General features: G+C 43.2%; 1 protein-coding gene across 1 annotated transcript in view; it reads right to left on the reverse strand.

The window, feature by feature from the left end:
- LOC136686236 (astrocytic phosphoprotein PEA-15) overlaps positions 1-13,958 on the reverse strand; it is a 61,047-nt gene that overhangs the window by 7,457 nt on the left and 39,632 nt on the right. Inside the window, exons 3-4 of the mRNA XM_066659871.1 lie at positions 1,809-1,983; positions 10-165 (exon numbers count right to left, since the gene is read on the reverse strand). Of these exons, the coding sequence (XP_066515968.1) occupies positions 10-165; positions 1,809-1,983 (331 nt within the window). The remainder of the gene's footprint in view (positions 1-9; positions 166-1,808; positions 1,984-13,958) is intronic.

Consider the following 13,958-nt stretch of genomic DNA (forward strand, 5'->3'; position numbering starts at 1 on the left):
TGCAGATACCCTTGTATTTCTTGGCCGAGGGAATGCGTGTGAGTTTGGTGTCAATCTCGTCGTCTTCTGAGATCTTCAGGACTGTCGTGCGGTACTCGATGACCCTGGTCAAGAGGTCAGGCCGTCGTGAGATCTCAAAGATGTGCTCAATGTAGGAGAGGTTATCTGCACGGTTCAGACAAAAACACACATCAGTAAAAACACTTCGGCAGATTTTTTGTCCTTTGAGTTTATGTTATTTGATTCATTTGGAAACTCCAGTTGATAAAAGTTAACACATTCTCTTCAGGAAACAAATAAAATAAAATAAAAATCACTCATTGAATGAGAGTTAGAGTTGGTCTGACAGTCTGAGTCTCTCCAATCACAATGCCACACCCGTGTTTATGTGAGAGCGCAAAGGCAAGGTTAAACAATGTAAAACTGACATGACAGAAGTGGAGAAATGAGAGAACACTGCTGTGGTGTTTGATCCTTGTGGTATTTAAAAAAAAAAAAAAAAAAAAAAAAACATAACCATAGAATGCAACAGGCATTCCATTAAGACCCCGGATCTGTGTTCGCTCGTTGAATTTCAAATATGTCCCCTTTAATATGTGCATGCCCTGTGAAGGACTGGCGCCCCCTCCAGGGTGTATTCCAGCCTTGCGCCCAATGATTCCAGGTAGGCTCTGGACCCACCGCGACCCTGAACTGGATAAGGGTTACAGACAATGAATGAATGAATGCATATGTAAAATTTAATTAACTCTGGGCGGCACGGTGGTGCAGCAGGTAGGTGTTGCTCTCACACAGCTCCAGGGACCTGGAGGTTGTGTGTTCGGGCCCCGCTCCAGGTGACTGTCTGTGAGGAGTTTAGTGTGTTCTCCCCGTGTTCGCGTGAAGGGCTGGTGCCCCTTCCAGGGTGTGTTATCGCCACCGTGCGCGCAGTGAGTCCGGATAGACACTGTGACCCTGAACTGGATAAACAGTTGATGGATGAATGAATGAATGAATGAATGCACTCTAAGAGTCCTGCCTGTGGCTAGTTCACCTGCTAAGCCACCATCGCCCACCAGAGGGAGGCACAGAGTTACTCCATAGTCATTTAGGGCAATGAGTAGCACCTATGCGTGCCCCTACTGAGCGCAGTCCTGTAGGCTTCTGACACTTTAATATTTATATTTCCTTCATTCTGCTCTGTATTTGAGTCCTTGTTCCTGGCTTTTACCTGCAGAACTCCAAAGCACTGGAGGCTCTGATTAAATTCCCAAACAGCACCAGGAGCCCCTGTTACAGTAACATCATCTAAATGGCCTTTAAGTATTGTTAGTAGAGGAGGTGTACCAAAATTCTGCAGACGATTAAACATAACATTTTGAATATAACTGTTGGTCACACTCAGAAAAACCTATACATTATTACATTATTGTCACTAAAGGTATAGAAGTGGCTTTAGAGACCAGTTTTGTTCCCCAAAGGTACATTACATTCTCTTCTACAGAACGGGAGGTGAATATCTGTCCTCTTTAATTATATAACTGTGTAAAATATAAGAACATACGCCCTGGAGATGAAACGGGGCGTATTAAAAAAACCTACTATTAATTTAGAATGTGGTACTATTCTGTTCCCAATCTAAAGGCACTGAAGATGTGCCCTGAGGGTACCACCACAGTGACAGTTTTTCTGAATGTATAGCATTGCACAAAGAACCCTTTTTGACTCCTTTCTTTCTAAGAGTGCGTGTAATGATCTTTAGTAAAGAACCCACAATCAACCTCCATTTCTAGGGTTTTATGTGATAATCTCTCTGGAGACTCACTCACCCTGAGCCAGTTTGTCGTTCTTTTCCAGGTAATTGAACCATTCTTTGGAGGAGGTGATGGAATTGCTCTGGTCTTCGGGGATGTCCTCCTTGCAGGCCGACTTCAGCTGCTCCAGATCCTCATTAGTGATGTTCTCAGACAGGTCACTCAGCAAAGAGCTGTACTCCGACATGATCTGCAGGGGACAGAGGTAGGTCATAAATAATCATCAGAAATGACACTTCAACGCTTAAGTAGATCCGAGTCCTGAAACCTGCTACCATCATTAAGTGAAGTCACGCTTCATTAAGAGCATTACGGCTCATTTTAATGATCATCTTCTGTGTTTTGTGAAGCTGCTCACAGCACTCTTTCGCCCTCTGCTGGAGCTTATAGTGGGCACGATTCGACATGTGAGCAGAGAGAATTCAATGTCACTGTCATAGACTGCTATTTATCTCTATCTCTACATTTAATTACTCCAAAGCAAGTGTGGCGTCTGCTTCATAAGCTTCAACATTCCCCAGTGCTTTTTTCCCCCCCGACATCAGACGGGTTCTGTTTTCAACTGTGGATTCATGCACTTTCCATTCCTCATTGCTTCTGTGATGAAAGCTGATAAAAATACAGAACTATTGAGTAGCGTGTGTCCCAGAATGTCCTTTCGGTCACTGGCAATGACTGTAGGGCTTTAGTTCTTTGTATCTAGCGCAGAATGAGCATTATACAATATTTTTGCTAAATATTTCAATTGTGACCATTTGCAAATACAGATTATTAAACTGTCAGCTCTGGTTCTAAAATCTTATTGTCTTAGCTGTGTTCAAAGCTGCTGTTAACTACACGGTCCCTGTATAATTAGCGAATTCAGTTCATTTAAAGTGTAACTACACCCCCTAGCTTCAGCTAATTCTACCTCTTGTTGAACTCTTACTGAACACTGCTCTGGATAGAATCTGGCCGTTGGGAGCTGCATTGTTTGTTGGATTCGTTTCCATAATGACACAGAAACACAGACACACGGAGACCGACGCAGACAGAAAATGTATGTATCCTCCAGTAAGAGCGAGGGATGAGGCGAGGTTCATTAGTGGGTGGCAACAGTGGCTCGTTAATTTGCATACAGTGACATGTCATCGTATTTCAGTATGGAGACGCATCATCCGCCCCTGTTTCAGAGGTGAAAGCCCCCCCATAGAACACCACCCAGTACTTTTGAGATGGTTTTCTGAACCTAATAGAATGCACCATCACTCTCCATCCTCACTAATGTTCTCACGGCTGAATGCAAACAAATCCTCACAGCAGTCCTCCGTTGTCTGATACACTTGGTGTTAGAAGGAAGGCTGGATGAGCAGGTGTCTGCAAACTTTTGGCCATGAAATACATTTATTTATCACCTAAGCTGAGAGGATGATGACTGTATAGTTTAAAAAAATAAGTGTGTTACTGTTTGTGTGTGTTCCCCTCAACCACAACAGCCTTTTAAAGGGAATAACAAGGAGCAGTGCAAAAGCATCGTACACATGCCACCATTCAGTCGGAGAAAACACACACACAGAGACACACACACACAGACACACAGCTTTTTCTAATCGCACTTCCTCTGCTATTGTCTCCCAGTCACAGGGCATATATAAATCACTCGAGTAGAGGCCTGAGCCGTGACTGACCTAAATACTGCACTTGCAGTTACAGCTGCTGTCCAGCAGAGGGTCAGTTTATCAACCATTCATAAAGCCTCTCTGATTCAGTTCGAAGATTAACAAAAAATAATCCAGACACTGGGCCGAAAGGAACCAAAAGTATAAGTACACCTCCTCATTCAACTCAAGATAATTATTAAGTTGCTTGTCCTTTCCTGCTCTTGCAGCTTCTACTTTTGTACTGTTTTTATCCTGGATACAGGTAAATATTCTGTTAGGATTTGATGGAAACTTAGCGAGGTCAGGTCCTGATGTTGCACAAACTCCATCTCAGACTCACCCTAAAGCTCCATTGCTACAGAGATCATAGCTCACTGCTCCACAACCCAGTGCTGCGGCGCTCTATACCCCTCCATCTGACCCTCGGCGCTGAAGCTGTTTTGGAGCGTCACATTTGGGTTCATGTTTTTCTGTGGACACCACACAAGCTGTTCACAGTGAGTCCACCTTAAAGTTCCTGGAATTACGATGTGGATTTATAGTGTATTTAATGTTTGATCCATCTCTCAGCTCTTTGTGGAAATGTGAAGATCAGTGAAGGGCACCAACAAACCTCTCGCCGCTGATGATGTCCACCTGGTGGATGCGGCTTCAATCAGGAGCTGTAAATGCAGGTCAGGTTTCAGAGCTTGGATGAAAACAAGGTGCTCTGATGGGTTGCACTCGAGAGCTGGGCTAAATGGAAGGTGTTGGACAGGCTTCATAAAGCAGAGTGCTCGTTTAATTGGGGGTTTGCTCGCTCCAGGCGCTGATGCTGGGATTATAAACCCTCCCACTCACAATCGTTTCCATAAATGTCACAGTTAATCTTTTCAATCGTGCCGTGGCATACTCTGCTCGGGGACAGCAGAGAGGAGGCTGATGGAGGCCATTACACACAGGTGTGTGTGTGTGTGTGTGTGCGCACGTATAGAACAAAGAAAGATACCAAATCTTCCATTCAGTGAATTGCCAATTATTTTGTGGAGCAGATTTTGTGTCCCCCACACCTCCTCCCCACCATTTTCCGTCTCGTTTTTCTCTGAAATTATGGACAGGAAGCTCCAGACTTTTTATGATAAAAGCCTGTAGTAATGACACAGTGCAGCTCTCCACATAGGGCCACTTTTGTTCCTCAGAATGTTCAAGATATTTCTAGAGCAGCTTTATGTCCATGAACAGCGTTATATAAATATGTGACAGTAGTATTGTAATATTAAAAACATAAACAATTAAAAACACCCACCTTATATATCAATATCTAAAAAAATCACTATTTATATAGTGGAATAGTGGAAAATTAATAATAATATAATTGATTAATAATGTTTAGGCGGCACGGTGGTGCAGCAGGTAGTGTCTAAGTCACACAGCTCCAGAGACCTGGAGGTTGTGGGTTTGATTCCCCCTCCGGGTGACTGTCTGTGAGGAGTGTGGTGTGTTCTCCTTGTGTCTGCGTGGGTTTCCTACGGGTGACTGTCTGTGAGGAGTGTGGTGTGTTCTCCCTGTGTCTGCGTGGGTTTCCTCCGGGTGACTGTCTGTGAGGAGTGTGGTGTGTTCTCCCTGTGTCTGCGTGGGTTTCCTCCGGGTGACTGTCTGTGAGGAGTGTGGTGTGTTCTCTCTGTGTCTGCGTGGGTTTCCTCCGGGTGACTGTCTGTGTGGAGTGTGGTGTGTTCTCCCTGTGTCTGTGTAGGTTTCCTCCCACAGTCCAAAAACACACATTGGTAGGTGGATTGGCGACTCAAAAGTGTCCGTAGGTGTGAGTGTGTATTGCCCTGCAAACGACTGATGCCCTGTTAAGGGTGTGTTCCTGCCTTGCACCCAGTAAATCTGGGTAGGCTCTGGACCCACCGCAACCCTGAACTGGATAAGCGGTTACAGTTAATGAATGAATGAATGAATGAATGTTTGTTTAAAAAATATTCATATTATCAAAAAGGGCCAGACATCTGTCCAACCCAATCCTTGTCTCTTGTTTCTACACATTTACAAACTTGTTTCTTGGTTTTAAATTAATCTAATGCTTGTAAACTATTGGCATCTAGACAAATTGAGCTCGCCATTCTTTTCTAAACCAAACCAGGACTTAATATTGTCTTCCAAGATTAAACAAGTGGGTATGTGTCATGTATAAACAGACTTTAGCAAAAAGTACTAGTTAGTTTAGTTTTGTTGGAGCTGAAAGATGAATCATTAATATATCATTATATAGTGTTTATATCACTGTTGCTGGTTGCTGCTGGTTTAATTGTAGACTGCATCATCAGCAACAGTATCTTTAGTTTTCTGGGGGGTTTTCAGCTTATTTAAAATATCTAGTCGACTGATAGTTGACATTTATTTAACATTGCAATAAAGCTGTGTTATAACAATAAATGCATATATGTTCAATATAATGAAATAGGGTATTTTTGATGCAGTGAAAAATAATAAATCACAGAATATTTTAGTACACTTTATACATGATAAATAATATAATACCATGTTATAGAACAAAGAAAAATAATGAATCGATATGTATCACCAAATATCATCACATTATTTGGCGTTTTTAAAAATCATAATGATGTCATACAGCGCCTGGCCGAAGAAGTGTGATACTGTATCAAAAGGCTTCTACATAACCTTCATAACCCACAGCTTACTATTACTGCTACTGTTATTATGCACTTTTCTCCTTTGAATAGGTCTCTCACTATTCTGGTTCTCTGGGAAGAGTCTGACACTGCCCTCCATTGCCCCCCATCCAGCACATACACACACACACACACACACACACACACACACACACACACAGTGTTGCAGAAAAGGCCTGTCCTTCACATTCTCACACACAAGCTTGCTTTTGTCTTTCTGCTCTGTCTCCCGCTCTCCTCCTTGTGTGTGTGTGTTTGTGTGAGGGGTGTCAGAGCTGTACTGAGCTGGGCACACCATTCCATGTCTTTTGTGTGTGTGTGTGTGTGTGTGTGTTGAAGAGAATTGGGGTCTGTTCCTCTCTTTCCCGTGACTAAACTCTTAACTCCCCCTTTTTGCAGGGTTTGGCTGGGAGCCCCCCTCTCTCTGTAGACTGCTCTTTTAGTACAGCTCCCCTTAACACACACATGCTCCATCTCTCTCTCTCTCTGCTCTTTAAGTGGGCACAGGTTATTTAAGTTTTTCACTGGCTACTCTCCAAAATCTACCACTGTCAGTGTAATGCGCATGCACACACACACACACACACACAGATATATATATATGAAGAAACGATGAGAGTGATCGTATTTAATCTGCACTGTGACAGCTGGAGATGTTAATGTTTTAACCACAATGCCTAAGGTTAAAAAGCTGGAGTGATTACAGCCCTATTCCTTTATTTTCCTAAAGCTATAGTTTGTCTATGCAGCTGACAACTGTTACACTGCCCACTGATTAACACAGCGCTAACTGCATTCCTAAATCATCATGGACTTCACCTTTATAACTGGTGTTCAGTACAATGATGAAATGTTTGGAGAGACCCCAACACTATACAGTTCCTGAACCCTGCCATTTTTAAAGTAAACCACTTCATTGTAAAGCATTAAAAAGGAATGAGCCCAAAGTCACAATGCCACAAAATAGCGTGAACTGTTTATCTTTAATGGGATGAAGGAGCGGGATCCAAAATTGTTGGGCTGAGCTAAAATGGTGTGTGTGATTCAGAAGCACTCACTGAAAAAGCCCAGTATCTGACCTCACTAATGTTCCAGCACCTAGAGTAAAGGCTTCCCGGAAGAGTAGGATCTGATACAACAGCAAGCAGGGGGGCAATGTGTTGCAGGTGGTGTTTGACATAATCAATGTTTTTGGACAATATTTTTTCAGATGCAGCTATAAATTCTGATTCTTTGTAGTAAAATACAGCAATGGCAGAGAAGACGCTGTGGACTCCTGACGTATCTTGGTATTACAGTGTGAAATGTATGTGTCCCATTTTCAACTGAAAAAAAGAAGAAAAAAAAGGCCTGAAGCGCAGTAGCCTTGATTGTGAGGGTAAATCTACAGTCTGGATACAGCAGCAGCGCACAGGAATTTGTCGATAGTTTGATTGTGCTACTAAATCAAAACGGCACCTGGAAGTGACAAGGTAGAAATTACTGCCTTCTTTCTTCATGTGTGGCGCCCACGATCAATTCGACTCCAGCCACTCGAGTCGAGAGTCAAGCTGCACTCACTGCAGATTGTACTGGGGATTCAAGAGCAGGACTCAGGACCAACAGAAGGTGTATCGTAGCCAATCCATGTTCTATTCATCAACTTCAGAGTCCTTCAACTAGTCCAGTTCATCAGCTCCCAATTCTTCTGCTAATATTCAAGCATCCCGACACTTCAGAAACACCTGCTAATCCAACATCTCCTCTGGAAAGAACGGGATCCATAGGGAGCTTGTATTCAATGTGTTTCTTTTATGCATTTATATGAGATACTCAAATGTTTCTATGAGAATTTGATGGCATTCAACCACAAGAACCTTAGTGAGGTCAGAGACTAGTGTGAGATAATAGGATAGATCTGGATCACAAATGTCACACCAACTTATCCCAAAGGATGAGTGGCACTGCGTCACTTCAGAGAACACAGTTCCCCTGCTCCACTGCCCAATGGTATGTTCCCAGAGTAAAGATCTGAAAACGTGATGTGGATGTCACAAGAGCATGGTTAGAAAGGTTCTCAGCCAATAAAACTGTGCCTTTGGTTTTAACAGCTGGATAAATAATACATTTGCATTATAATCTTAATCTGAGTTCACAAATATGCAGCCATCTATCTGTGTATAATAGCAGTAACACATATACTATGCAAATATAGAAGAAAACGTGTGTGTGTGTGTGTTTGTGTAAAACCCAACCTTGCCACTACCACCCAAACTCCATTCACCCTTCACATGGCTGAAATCACCATGACAACCAGCCCTGGCTTGCCTTTGAGCCTGGAGACTGTAACCTAGCAACAGGGCAAGAGTGTAACCCCCAACGAAGTTCCCTCCTCACCCTGTGAAAAAAGATCCACGGTGCGAATGAATGCGAGTGAAGGGCGAGAGAGAGAGAGAGAGAGAAGAACAGGGTGAACAACTAAAAGGAACTGAAAGCTCATGGAGGCTGACATCACCGGGCAAAAATAACCACGCGGTCGTGTACACAAACATGCACTCGCTCATCCACTAACGCCAACGTTTTAGAGACATAAACATTTCATGCTGCCAATGAGTCACTCTGCTATTTGGAGAAGAATGTGAGAAAAAACAACCAAACAAAGCAAAACAAATCATAAGAAATGTGCCATTCAGTGTCAGCGGGATTTCAAGTCAAACATTTTGTCCAGAAAATGCAGGCAGATGGTTTGGAGGACAGGACCCTCACAGATTCCACCAGTTCCATCATCTCCACTGCTGATCCACACAGACACAAGCTCATCCGGCGTCTTCTGAAATGAAGGGTATTAACAGCCTTAATGTTAGTAAATACCCAAGGGAGTGTTCCAATATCAAGCCTTTCCTGAAGAGTGGAGACTGCTACTGCACCAAAGGGGGCACAAACTGACTATTAACCCCTTCATGTATGAGCAGGCATCCACAGGTGTACAGTCAAAGACATGCACAGCTATTTCTGAAGCACGTTTCAACCAAAAGATTTATCACAAAATATAATTGAGATGGTAAGTGATAAATGACATTGTTAAATAATTAAACTGGCATGGTAATGAATAGTTATGAAATATAAATAAGTATAGGATAGTAAGTAATAGAGCAGACAATCATTCATTCATTCATTCATTTTCTGTAACCGATTATCCAGTTCAGGGTCGCAGTGGGTCCAGAGCCTACCCAGAATCACTGGGCACGAGGTGGGAACACACCCTGGAGGGGGCGCCAGTCCACCGCAGGCTGACACACGCTCACAACTACGGACACTTTTGAGTAGTCAATCCGCCTACCAACGTGTGTTTTTGGACCATGAGAGGAAACCGGCGCACCCGGAGGAAACCCACCCAGACACAGAGAGAACACACCACACTCCTCACAGACAGTCACCCGGAGGAAACCCACGCAGACACAGAGAGAACACACCACACTCCTCACAGACAGTCACCCGGAGGAAACCCACGCAGACACAGGGAGAACACACCACACTCCTCACAGACAGTCACCCGGAGGAAACCCACGCAGACACAGAGAGAACACACCACACTCCTCACAGACAGTCACCCGGAGGAAACCCACGCAGACACAGGGAGAACACACCACCCTCATTACAGTCACCCTGAGGAAACCCACACAGACACAGAGAGAACACACCACACTCCTCACAGACAGTCACCCCAGGACCCCAGAGCTGTGTCACAGTGACACTACCTGCAGTGTCACCATGCCTCCCAGATGCAATAATCATGAGCTCTTAATTCATAATTTTGGGATTGTCAGTGAAAATTGACATAATTAATGGATTTTAATTGGACTGTAATCTGAGGCTCAGTGCTATTATACCAAATGTGTCATTTTGTAGAGACATTAACATTAACATTTACAGTTCAGTGAAGACCTGACTGCAGGATGTTTCATAAATTATTTACACCATTAATAACAACGGTTATTTATGCAGCAGCCCACAACAGAGCCTCGGGGAGTGCTGATGTGGACAGTGTTTGTTAGCTGGGATCATATGCTTCCAAAACTGAGTAGATATTTAAAACCAGTTAAGCGTTTAGATTTAAAACCTGTACGGATGTATGCATGCGCTGGGTATGGCCAATGACCAGCGGTGGTCTCAATAGCACCATCCCCTCAAGTCCTTTTGTGTTCATCTTCTCAAAGGCAAACACTTCTTCCCCGCGGTGCATCTCTCCAAGTAAAACACAAAGTTCCTTGTTGCTGGGTTGAAGGAGCCAAATGGTAGTCAAAGGTAACCATGGCAACTCTGTGACTAATGAGGATTTTGTATGTGAGATTTCATTGGCATGAACGAACACACACACACGCACATACAATCATAGCTTGACTCATCCCAGCTGCTCTTGTATGTATTACTATTACTACAAAGTCTTATAAATGTAGTGGTTCTGGGTTTGAATGTACAGTATTATAGAAGTAAACTCTACAAGTACTTATCATTATTTGGAGGTTCTTTAAACTTACGAAAATGTTCTCCACATTTGATTCAGCTAAAATATTGGGTTCGCTGAAAATATCTCTTTACGAAAAACCAAAGAACCAAACGTTAGCATGTGGTGCCTGTAGGCTTTTAGGATATCAACCAATTACAACATTCCTCAACAGCAGAGCGAAGGTGAATCATCTGCAGCTGTTTTCCAAAATGTTTCGCTCTGTTTTACGTTTTGTTGTTCGACTTTGGGGAAGCAAAGAGGCAGGGCTTGTTTTTTTTTTCCCTTTTATTAGCCATCAGCGTTGTTAGGATAACAATTGGTCTATCCATGTTTCATCCACAAACGAGTACTTCCATAGCAACTGGCAAGAGATGCCATTCCACATAATGAGAAACTGAGCTATCTTTAGCATAGTTACTCTGTTTTTCTATGTAAAGCTACACTACTGTTGCTGTAACTATCTCAACAGTATGACCTTTCAATTTCATTCATCCACCTTGCCACGGTGGGTCCAGAGCCAGGAACCCGCCCTGGACCCTCGCACACTCACACCTTTGACAGGTCCACAAGGCCAATCCATATAGCAACATGTGCTTTTAGATTGTGTGAAGGAATAGGAGCACCCAGAAGAAACCCTCACAGGCACAAGGAGAACACACCAAACTCCTCACAGTGGCTCGAGGGATGGATCAAACAGAACGGCAGGACCCTGGAGCTGTGGGGCGGGTGAGGAATGAACCTGGAGGTGGAGCCTGAATCGGTCAGTTGTGTGTCTCTGTTGTGGTCACTGTGGTGCAAGCAGATAATCATGAAACAAAGATGGAGAGTCCCCAGCTGCATATGGTCCAAGTGCACAAGCACAAAGTTCCTTGAAACTTCATGCGCTGGACACTGCGTGCACTGGGGAAGCATCAGTGTGTGAGATTGCTGCTGAGCTACAACAGGGCGAGTATATTAGTTACTTCCCTTTGATTCTTCACAGCAGTAAATCTTCTAATAACGTGACTGCAGCAGTGAAAGACCCAAGAGCCTTAAGATCCTATAAACGTCACAGGCTTGATTTAATTAGAGAAATGATGCAAAAGTCCTTCTCAGCTGACCTGCTCCCAATGACCCACACCGAGCGCAACATTTCCTTCTCACAAAGAAGCCAACATTTGCTTCAAATCTAAAAATAAAAATACATTTTAAAATACATCAGTGATTTGTGAGCAACCTTCCGTTCACACTCAGCATCTGTCACAAAGCAAAGGACAAAAAAAAAAAAGAACATTATTTGGACATTAAACAAAGCAGCTGCCCATGTTCTCAGACCAACAGACTGACCAGAGTCCAGCGCTCCACATCACTGAATGTGTCGGTCACTCCTCGGTTTGTGAAAAAACAAGAAATGTAAACAACTTCTAAGACTGAACTTTGGAGGAGTGGAAAATTGTACTGTATACTTCTCTGAAACATGTAAAGCAGGACCCTAGAGGCTAATCTAATGATGCGTGTATAGGATTTTAACTGAATGCATTTAGCAATTCTGAAGAAATCACTAAGAATAAAGGCAAAGAGCGGACCTTCTGTAGCTTTATCCGCTCAATGTGTTTCCTGGTGCTGCGACATGAACAACTGGAATAATGTCTAGAAATTTTAAATAAATAAAATGTAAATAAATTAAAATTAATTAATAAATAAAAATCTTAACACTATTCTCCAGCAGAGGGAGCAGTGTTAAACGTGTGTTATCATTTGGCTCTTGTCTGTAAATCTAACAACCAACACGCCTCGAGTAGCATGTTAGCAAACTATCGACATCTTCAAACGTTCAGAGACCTCCACAGCTGTATGTGTTCTTGCCTCAACCCGGAGAACGTCAACATGTTAATCTTTCTTAACACAAAAGCAGAGCTGCAGACTGAAGGCTAAATGTGAGGGTGAGGTTCTGGGTTATAGCTGTTCATCTTCTGTTCAGTGATGATCAAACCTGACTGTAAAACCCAGCTCTGTTTCTGATATATTCTTCTAATAATTTGCATTTGTATCCTGCTTAATGCATCCATATATTTTATATCTTTTTTTTTTTTAATGCAAAGCTTGCCTCCACCTATTGTTGCATTTCCTTCCACCACACACACTAGTCATAATTTGAGAGAACACAATTCTGACACCCCCTGAAAACCCCTGCAAGAGCAGCTGCGGAGGAAGCACACACACGAAAATGTGTATAGAGCCTATATACATTTTCTCACTATCCGTCCTCTCTCTCCCTCTAACTCTGACTAAATGGACTGTTGGTCATTTCCTGCCAGCACCATGTTGAACGGTCCATTAGCTGATGACTGGCCAAAATATGTTTCCACACACACACACACACACAAAACACGAGGTACTCAGAGGGTATGATGTGTCCACGTGGAAGGGATGGCATGCTGTGTCAGGGCGGTGAAGGGAATGTAGGCCACGCTGCTGCTCCCCTCCCCTGATTTTTCCAGCTTCAGATGGAGAGAAATCCTCCGAGCTTAATGAACACAGTCACGATGCATCAGCTCACATCAGCACCCCCTCCCCCTCTCACTTGCTCACACACACACACCCTCGTTCTAAAAAAATACACATGCTCCCGCTAATACACAAACACATACACTCGCTGTGATAAATACAATCCATTGCTCTAAAACACACACACACGATATCTCACACCACTTACTCAAACACAAACCATGGCTCTAATAAACACAGGCACACAATCGCACTCACTGTAATACACACACAAATGTATTCACACACACACTCCCCATGACAGTGCTATAGGAATCTAGAGTGCATACATTTCTAGATTATAATAGACTTTCATAGACAATCTCCCAAGTAATACAATCACTCTCTCTGTGAGCTATGATTGTGTGTGTGTGTGTGTGTGTGTGTGTGTGCATACTTGTTTAATACGTTAAAGGTGCAGTTGTGCAGTTTGTATAATCTCCAGAAGATGGCAGTGACTGGGACGCTTTAGAGCAGCTGTAGTGTTCAGTACATTTGGGAGGAGTTGGAGATGTGTTAGAGATTGAGAACTAATCCGACTTCAGTGACCGGCTGCTTGGCTGAATGCCATCAAATCCTCACAGCAGATAGAAGCCATTACTGCAGCACAGCATTAAGGGTCTAATTTTACATGATGTCCTGTAGTTAATCATCGCACATCTGGGTTTACAGCACATTCCTGCATTTAGACCAGAGACTACACACACACACACACACACAAAAGAATCTATTCGGTCAACACACTCTGGGTCAGGGTGTGTGTGTGTGTGTGTATTGAATGTTTTGCCAGATATTGCCGAAGCTCAGTGAGGCCAAGCTGCCAATCGCTCAGCCAGAG

Source organism: Hoplias malabaricus, chromosome 2, assembly GCF_029633855.1.
Source record: "Hoplias malabaricus isolate fHopMal1 chromosome 2, fHopMal1.hap1, whole genome shotgun sequence".
NCBI classification, from domain to species: domain Eukaryota; kingdom Metazoa; phylum Chordata; class Actinopteri; order Characiformes; family Erythrinidae; genus Hoplias; species Hoplias malabaricus.